This window comes from Hoplias malabaricus, chromosome 5, assembly GCF_029633855.1.
Source record: "Hoplias malabaricus isolate fHopMal1 chromosome 5, fHopMal1.hap1, whole genome shotgun sequence".
Lineage (NCBI taxonomy): Eukaryota > Metazoa > Chordata > Actinopteri > Characiformes > Erythrinidae > Hoplias > Hoplias malabaricus.
In genome coordinates this window covers 5,413,875-5,423,874 of record NC_089804.1, presented here as the reverse complement: position 1 = coordinate 5,423,874, position 10,000 = coordinate 5,413,875, and the positions used below count along the sequence as shown (strand labels likewise).

At 44.2% G+C, this 10,000-nt stretch overlaps 1 protein-coding gene across 3 annotated transcripts in view; it reads right to left on the bottom strand.

Moving 5' to 3' along the window:
• The window catches only part of LOC136696678 (pleckstrin homology domain-containing family G member 1), a 61,659-nt gene that overhangs the window by 17,437 nt on the left and 34,222 nt on the right, over positions 1 to 10,000 (bottom strand). For all 3 annotated transcript variants that reach the window (XM_066671285.1, XM_066671283.1, XM_066671282.1), the window contains exons 2-4: positions 5,073 to 5,509; positions 1,720 to 1,820; positions 1,490 to 1,559 (exon numbers count right to left, since the gene is read on the bottom strand). In XM_066671285.1, coding sequence (XP_066527382.1) covers positions 1,490 to 1,559; positions 1,720 to 1,820; positions 5,073 to 5,396 — 495 coding nt within the window. In that variant the 5' untranslated portion in view covers positions 5,397 to 5,509. The remainder of the gene's footprint in view (positions 1 to 1,489; positions 1,560 to 1,719; positions 1,821 to 5,072; positions 5,510 to 10,000) is intronic.

Below are 10,000 nucleotides of genomic sequence, written 5' to 3'. Positions count from 1 at the left end.
CTTCAGCAAACACAGCCACAGGAATGTCACTGCAGTGCAATTTACTGGAGGAGTGTGTGTGTGTGTGTTTGTTTGTTTGGTTTTGGTCTATTGTTTTGTCACGTCTAAAATAAATCATCCAAAAATAAACAGGCAACATTACAATAAACATTAATTAAACAAGGAAGAATATTGTGTGTGTTTCATAGTATTGTGTGTTACACATTCTTCTCTGTGTTACTACAGCTGTTCAGAGAGAGAGAGAGAGGGAGAGAGAAAGAGAGAGAGGGAGAGAGAAAGAGAGGGAGAGAGAGAGGGAGAGAGAGAGAGAGAGAGAGGGAGAGAGAAAGAGAGGGGGAGAGAGAGAGAGAGAGAGAGAGAGAGAAAGAGAGGGAGAGAGAGAGAGAGAGAGAGAGAGAGAGGGAGAGAGAAAGGGAGAGAGAAAGAGAGAGAGAGAAAGAGAGAGAGAGACTAGAAGGATAAGGAAAAGGAAAGAGAAGACACAGAATACAGACAGACAGAATGACTGGAGAGATGGGGTGGGCGATATGGCCCTAAAATAGTATCATGATATTTCAGGGTATTTCTGTGATAACAATATTCTTGGCGAAATTCACAAAATACTGAAAAAATACTTTTATTACTTTCAAGAACACACCATTGCAAAATAATCACGGTTATATTAATATTAATTTTATTAAAATGTTTTATTTTAGTACGAATGTTACTTATTTTGTAAACAACCTTAACTTACCAAGATTCACAACGTATAAAATAAACAGTGTGGCGTAAATCTAAACTAACACTAAAGTGAAGGGACTTTAGTGTGTGACTATAACCAGCAGAGGCAAAAAAGATTATACAAAAACAAAACCCCTGAAGTCTTCACAGTAAATAACACAAACAAATACAGAAGAACTGCGGCGCTGAGTCAGTGTGGTCTGTCTGTTGGGGTTAAAGCTCACATTGTTGAAGCCTCCTCGTGGTGTTTGTGACTTTCCTCAAACTCAACGGGGTTCTGCTCGAGGTGGTGAAACTGATTAGTTGTGATTCCCTGTTTTGTTGTTACAGGCTTCTATTATTTCTTACGATTGCAGTGGTTTGTTGTACGTCTGATATTCTGTAACCACACCCCCTCCACACGACTGAGGCCACGCCCCTTTTGGAGCAAATACTTCCATCACAGAGCAACTTTCCACGGTACCTCACTGTGTCTAAAAGACTCCCGTACTGAATGTACGCCACGTTACATGACGTCATTATGCAAACTAGTCCGAGCATTACAATTATCACAATACTGTTTTTTATCTTTTTAAATGTATGATATGACACAGCCCTAATGGAGAGTGGGAGTAGCTTATTTAAAAAAGTACAGGGAGATAGACAGAATAGACAGGGAAACAGACAGAAAGAGTAAAGGGTGGGGGGGGGGGGGGGGGGGCAGTGACAGAAAGAAAGAAAGAAATAGGACAGACGGACAGGGGAGGTGTATTACCAGACAGATCTTTACCTTGGCTACAAAACATTCAGCAATGGCAACTGGGTCTGTGTTACACTTCTCCAAATCATGTAGCAGATCTCTACAAACACACACACACACAAACACACACACACACACACAAAGGAATAATCAACAGATGTATTAGATCATACCTTCTTCAATTCTTCAATTTGTGTGTATGTGTGTGTGAGAGAGAGTGTGTGTGTGTATATGTATGTGTGTGTGTGTGTGTGTCTCACCTGTTGAAGCAGTAGATGTCACGGATGTTTCCGAAAAGTGAATTTCTGTCTTCAACCCCCAGCAACGGCTGAGCCTGGTTACTGATACAGTCCGAATAATCCTGAGAGAGAGAGAGAGAGAGAGAGAGAGAGAGAGAGAGAGAGAGAGAGAGAGAGAGATGAATGAAAAGTTGTAAAGATGAAGATGTTTTGAGTGTAATCCTATCAGCACTCAGGTGAATGAAAGTCTGCTGCAGACAAGAGCAGAGCTGTTCTCTGATTGGCCGGCTGGGCACTGGATTAACCTTATTTGGCTGTGTTTGGTCCGGTTCAGGTCTAGGTCAGTGTTCTGATAAAACACAGCTCAAAACACATCCACTGTTCTGAGAAACAAAGAGCAGCTGTAACTCTCCGTTTGATTTTAGAAATCTGTCTCATGTCTAACCCTGTGTCTAACTGCGTCTAAAGGTGCATGCGTGAGAACACTAACGACACCTGCCTGCACCTGACCCTACGTCTAACCCTACGTCTAACCCTACGCTTGTCTACTTCTGCGCCTAGCTCCAATTCATCCCAGAGGTGTTCTATCTGGAGGAGGTCAGGACTCTGTACCCGTCAAGTTCTTCCACTTCACACTCACTCATCCATGTCTTTACGGACCTTGCTTTGTGCACAGGTGCACAGTCGTGTTGGAACAGGAAGGGGTCTTCCCAAAACTCTTCCCACTAAGTTGAGAGCATTAAAATGGTCTAAAATCTCTTGGTCTGCTGAAGCTTTAAGGATTTCTTTCACTGGATCTAAGGGGCCGAGCCCAACTCAGGAAAAACAACCCCGCACCATGATCCCCCCTCTGCCAGATGGAGAAGCATGATTTGTCACTCCAGAGAACATGTCTCCACCGCTCTAGAGTCCAGTGGCGGTGAGCAGTGGCCCCCGTGTGTCTCCATGACCCCCCCCCCTTAAAATGTCTACCATACCGTGTGCAAAAGACCATTCAAAGAGAGGGTAGTGCACCGCCACATTTCAAACCGGCTTTGGATTCAGCAAAAACATTTTTGAAAACAGAAAACTCTTTTCCATCGCTCATTTTTTAAAAAATGACTCTTTTTCACATTCAGGCTTTAGCTATGTTCTAACTGTTCCACCTCATCACAGCGTGAAACCCTTGGCTTTAACCAGAAGATCATCTCTAGCAGGAAAATACAAAGCGATACTGAAGCTGAGGTACACAGTCATGAGCACGAACCAGATGTATTTATCTTCATTCTCAATGACCAGTCTGATCTCAGGAGTCACAGCATTACCCCTTCAAATAAGGCACTGTCCCCAGATCAGACCAACTGCAATTCTCAGATCAGATCAGACACTACTCTTATGTTCCACATGATTTCCAGATCAGACATCATTCTTAGACCAGATTACACACCGTCCCCAGATATGATCAATAACAATTTCAGCAAAACATTGGATATCACAAAATGTCCAGGTGAGTCATTATCATTCCCAGCTGTGTTTACACTCCGTTTCCAAATCAGATCCACCTTGAACTGGTCTGATATCACTCCCAGATTATATCAGGCTCCATTCTTAAATGAGAAATCATCATTCAAAAGTGTGATTAAACATCGTTCCCAGATTAAACCCAAAAATGAAAAAGATCAAATCTGTGACCACTCCCAGATCAAACAAGCCTCCACTTCTAAAGGAGACTAGAAAAATCATTCCCAGATTAAATGAGTCATCATTCAAAGGTAAAATATCAGTCCAGGTAAAAAAAGGCAGCATCCCACCCTTTTCTCTATGAGATATTTCTTTATTTCGTTTCTCTACAGAGTTTATACGCTCTGTGTGCCCACTCTCTCTATCTCTCTCTCTGAAATAAAGTGATGGATGACTCTGCTGGAGAAGGAGAAGGAGTGAAAGCTGAAAGAGAAGAACAACAGAACGGATGAATGGAGCAGATAAAGAGACAAAAAAGGTTAAAAAGCAAAACAAAAGGGAGTTCCACCTGCCAACACTTGCACGTTTATTTAGTGTGTGTGTGTGTATATATATATACACACACACACTTGTGTGTGTTTGAGTGTGCAGGTGTGTATGTGGGTGTGTGTTTCAGTTCACTGACTTTTCCCAGCTTTCAAGGATCATGTTTCAAGAGACAAAATGACAGAGAAGGGGAGAGAGAGAGAGAGAGGGGGGGGGGGTGAAAAAGTAAAAAAAAAACAAAAAAAAACAACAACTTAGTGTCAAAGAAAAAAAGAAAAGGAGAAAATCAAAAGAAAAAAGTATATAGGGAAAGAGAAGTCAGAAGGAAAATAGAAAAAATGAGAAAGAAAAACAGAAAGAGTGAAAGAAAGAATGAGATAAAGAGAGAAATATGTACAAGAGAAAGAGAGGGAGGTAGAAGGAAGTGTTAAATGCTTTACTTTCGGCTGGTTTCCTGTAAAGCGTTTGTGACCTGAGGGTAAATCAGGGAAGGGGAGTTTCGATCTGTGTCAGATATCCCTTTCAATCCCTCCATCACACTTCAAACTCACGGTTATTTACATTTCTCTGTGAAGTCCACTCCACTTAAAATTGACTAAGCGGACACTGCCGGAAGCCAAAGGTCTAAAGGTCACTGGTTTGATCCCCTTGACTGGCAGGTAAAACTGGGGTGAGGGGGAGAGAAAGAACAGCACTGTCTCCTCCCTCAACATCCACAGATGAAGTGCCCTTGCACAAGGCACCTCAGCGTAGACCAATATTTATGGCCACCTCCTTGTTTTGCCTTGTTTTTGTTTTTTGAATACTGAAAATGGCATAATGTTGTATGAATATTTCAAAGCCCTTGTCCAAAGACCCTTAGAAAGTTCTTAAACTTTCAAATCAACCTGGATGTTCTCACTTACAGACCATAGTCATCTCCAATGCCACACTGAATACCGGTGTGCCACAGGGCAGTGAGCTTAGCCCTCTCCTCTACTCTGTTCTCTTCTCACTCACAGCTGCATGAATTTAACACCAAAATGAAGTTTGCAGATGATTCCATGGTGGTGGGGCTTATCGGCAACAAAATCAGTTATGATAGCTAGATATTTTTATTACTTTGATGGCTCTGCAGGCATCATAACACAGGGATTTACATGTCACAACAATCTGCATGGCCTCATTTATCCAACCAAACCATAATCATTTACATTAGACAAAACAGCGCAGGGTAATCCAGCTACAACTCTGCTTACAGTCAGGGTTAACTTGTGATCTACACATCAGAACACTCAGCAGCACTTCTTCTATTTGACCAGTGAGTGACCAACCAGCTCCAATCATCATCCACTCTGCATGTACACCCTTCGAGACAACACTTGACACTGAGCACCCTTCACTCTCACCTGCACGATGCTCCTCAGGTCCTGCACGTAAGTCCTCTCCGTCTCCAGAATCTCTTGCACCACTCGGTCCACATACGCCACTTTCCGCCCTCCATCCGCTTCCTCCTGACTAGCGGGCATGGCCTCCTGTCTCCCCGACTCCGCCTCCTCCAGTTGACGGGCAGGGACCAGCTCCAGTCGGATGGCCCCAGAGTCTCGGTCCTGCTCGGGGGCGGAGCCAGACAAGCCTCGCCCTCCCAGAGAGCAATGGCTGTCTCGGGAGGAAGCAGAGGAGGAAGTAGAGCCGTAGCTGATGGGCCGATCACTGCAGTGGGAGGAATCCATGCTGTGGGCGGAGCTATATCTCAGGGCAGATCTTCGAATGGGGCTTAGTTCTGCCCCCTCAGCGTCAGGAACCTCCAGCAATGGGGGCAAGACATCAGGGGAGAAAGGGTGCTCTGTTACAGAGAGACAGACAAAGGAAGGAGAGGGTTTTCAAATTGTATTACACTACACAACTAATACGAATTACAGCACACGAGCCACACAGTGTGTATGTGTGTTTGTGTGTGTGTGTGTGTGTGTGTGTGGGGGGGGTATTCTTGCAGAACAACACACCACAGTAGCATACATGTACAAAAGAGTAAAGAGCAGTTGTTTCAGATCGATGTCAGTTGTACACACTCTTAAAAATGATGGTTCTACACAGGTTATTTATTAAAGGAAATGGTTCTACATAGAACCATGAAACCTCTTGCAGGATTAAAGTGATTTTGCATCATGGAGATTGTGCTATAGATGGTTCTACATAGAACCTTTCAGAAATGGGCATCAAAAATGTAACAAGCTTGACATTGTAACAACAGACGAACCCTTTTTTGGTGCCACAACATGTGATTAGGCCAAATGAGTAATATAGAGATTTTAGTGTGTCTTCGCTTCTGGTAAGAATCATTTGATGGATGAATCTCTTTATGGCTGTGAGGTCCCACCTAATGAGGACTGTAATGTCCATGCCCAGAAAATGTCCACCATATACCTGGGTGTGCAAACATACCAGACGGTTGTGGGAGAGAATAGTCCACAGCCGAGACACAAGCTGTTGGAAACACTCCATTCCATGGGTGAAAACTAATCGAAATCGACATTCAGAAATTCTAATAGACAATTTTATATTTGTGTGTGAGCGACTCGAGCGACTCGAGCTCGTATCAAAGAAAAACACAGTGTCTGTGGACGTGTTTTGCTTTGACTTTAATTAAGACGTCACTAAAGAAAAAGAAGTCATATGTAAACACTCAGAAAAAACATTTTGAGCGACACAATCACACACCAAATATAAACATATAACATCTATAACATTAGAAATAATATCCCAGCTTTAATCCTGGAGCATATTTACAGCACAAGCCTCGTCACTGAACTACGAGTCAAAAATAAAATAAGTTTTCATTAATCGTAAGCGTGATAAAATGTACATTAATCGTGATATTGATTTCGGCTCATATCGCCCGGCACTATTATTAAAGTACATTTATATAAAAATACTGCGAATGCTGACATGGCATAGGCCACGATGCACCTCATCATAATTTTGCATTACTTACACCCTATAATTCACGACACAGGCACCATGCTGAGCCACAGTTCGCCTGTATGCCTCTGTATCTGAGCATTTACTGAGCATTTCCAAACACAGACACAAGTTTACACTGAACTGGTGCTCACTAATAATCCCTGCACTGTATTCATTGTGAAAAGGTTGACAGATGCTACGCTAACAGTTTTAAACTGGATTCAGAAGCCCTGAAACTCGAGCACATCTCCTGCTGCCAAGACACGGCAGGTCTGTTGGGCTTAAAACGTTCATCCATTAAACAAATCGTATTAAGCAGCTGTAAATCAACAGGGTTTATCTGAATCTTTCACCTGCACCATGACAGCACTCAGTGGTACCTCAGGATTAGCCCTAAATATTAATCACAATAACTGTCTCTCTCTCTCTTTCACACACACAAATCATCACACAAATAAATCAATTTGCAAAGAACACCTCAATGACTCAGAAAACTGCTGATTTATATGTGAGCCTTGAGAGAGAGAGAGAGAGAGCTCAGTTATGAGTTTGTATTCCAGCAGCCCTCCAGGAGCCTGCCAGTCTAGACTACCACAAACACACACACACGGCTATGGCTGATGGAGGGGTTTAATGGACAGATTAACTGTGTAATGGAGACTTGTTCCCTCAGAGAAAGAGCTCAGTGTGTGTGTGTATGTGTGTGTGTGTGTGTGTGTGTGTGTGTGTGTGTGTGTCTGAGTCTGAGGGAGAGAGCGAAAGGAGAGGTAATCACAGAGACAAATCGTTCACGCTGTCACACACACCCTGTCTTTCACATTCTCGTGTGTGTGTTTTAAGTCTTGTCGAGGAACTTATCTTGTGTTATATTATATTGGTGTTGTGGGGAGTTCCTACCCGAGCAGGGATTCAAACCCCAGTCTGCTCTGTGGAGGGCAGTTTAAATTTACTCCCTGACTCTTTAATCAGCAAATAAATACAACCCACTGAGGAAATGTTAACAGCAGCAGAAAAGCACATGATTATAAGCTCGCACCACCAGTGTGTGTGTGTGTGTGTGTGTGTGTGTGTGTGTGTGTGTGTGTAGTTCTTCAGAAACCAACAGTCATGTGACCAAGCAACATTTGTTTGTTACTGACCCAAAACACACCCCCCAGACACACCCTCTGAAAGCACAGCTGAGCATGGATCCAAAACACACAAACACACACAGATATGTACAGACACACACAAAAAAATCATGTTCACTCTGATCCTTACCAACAAAACCAACTACAGCCTGAAACACGAGTGACACGCACCACTTATGCTTCTCCTACAATCGACACGCGCCACTTACGCTTCCCCTACAACCGACACGCAACACTTACGCTTCTCCTACAACCGACACGCGCCACTTACTCTTCCCCTACAACCGACACGCAACACTTACGCTTCTCCTACAACCGACACGCGCCACTTACTCTTCCCCTACAACCGACACGTGCCACTTACGCTTCCCCTACAACCGACACGCAGCACTTACGCTTCCCCTACAACCGACACGCGCCACTTACGCTTCCCCTACAACCGACACGCGCCACTTACGCTTCCCCTACAACCGACACTCGCCACTTACGCTTCCCCTACAACCGACACGCGCCACTTACGCTTCCCCTACAACCGACACGCGCCACGTACGCTTCCCCTACAACCGACACTCGCCACTTACGCTTCCCCTACAACCGACACGCGCCACTTACTCTTCCCCTACAACCGTCACGCGCCACTTATGCTTCCCCTACAACCGACACGCGCCACTTACGCTTCCCCTACAACCGACACTCGCCACTTACGCTTCCCCTACAACCGACACGCGCCACTTACGCTTCCCCTACAACCGACACGCAGCACTTACGCTTCTCCTACAACCGACACGCGCCACTTACGCTTCCCCTACAACCGACACGCGCCACTTACGCTTCCCCTACAACCGACACTCGCCAATTACGCTTCCCCTACAACCGACACTCGCCACTTACGCTTCCCCTACAACCGACACGCGCCAATTACGCTTCCCCTACAACCGACACGCGCCAATTACGCTTCCCCTACAACCGACACTCGCCACTTACGCTTCTCCTACAACCGACACGCGCCACTTACGCTTCCCCTACAACCGACACTCGCCAATTACGCTTCCCCTACAACCGACACTCGCCACTTACGCTTCTCCTACAACCGACACGCGCCACTTACGCTTCCCCTACAACCGACACACGCCACTTATACTTCTCCTACAACCTACAACACACACACACTCCAAATGAAATCAAATTTATTTATATAACACCTTTTACAACTGACGTCACAAAGCAGCTTCACATAGTTTGTATCAGAACAGAACATTTAAATCAAAGCCCAATGCGAGCAAGCTGAAGGCGACAGTGGCAAGAAAAACTCCCTCGAGGCTGGAAGAAGAAACCTTGGGAGGAACCAAGACTCACAAAGTGGATCCATCCTCCACTGATCAAACTACAGATCAAAATTTAAATTATCACCAGTTAAGTGTCATTATGCTACAGTACAATAACAGTAATATAATAATAATAATAATAATAGTCTGGGGGCATAATAATAGTGCACCAGATTGGAGGCATCAGTCTGAGAGTTGCTAATCTGAGTCCATTTCTACTTCAGTGTAGTTGATCATGGTGTGTGGTCAGAGGCTGGCGGCAGTAGATGGAGGTGAGCAGCTGGTCTGGTCTGGTCTGGAGCACAGGAGAATCCAGCAAACAAGCTTCCATCAGTGGGCCATAATTTTCCCTGAAAATTGAGCCTAGATTTAAACATATTAAAGTCTGATATCTTATTGATAGCAGGTTTTGGACCTAGAAGGAGAACTTCGGTTTTGTCACTGTTTAGCAGAAGGAAATTGTACTACATCCAATGCTTCACTTCTTTAACACAGTCCTCCATTTTCTTTAGTGGTGGTGTGTCGTCTGATACGTGTAACGGTGTATCATCTGCGCAACTCTGGAAGAAGATGCCACGCCCGCTAATAACTCCAGCATGTATAATATGAATAATAAAGGTCCTAAAATGGAGCCTTGGGGAATTCCAAATCACATTTTTGTGTGAATAGAAGACACATTTTTATTAAGACATTATTAGTCTTAGGCGATCTGTGAGGCAAGACTTAAACCATGATAGAGCCGTTCCTGTGATTCCAACCATGTTTTTTAGTCTTTCTAGCAGAATAGTATGATCAATTGTATCAAAAGCTGCACTGAGGTCAAGTAGAACTAGCATGGATATGCAGCCTCGATCAGGTCGTTTGTTATCTTAACTAAAGCCGTTTTGGTGCTATGGTGTGGCCTAATTCCAGACTGAA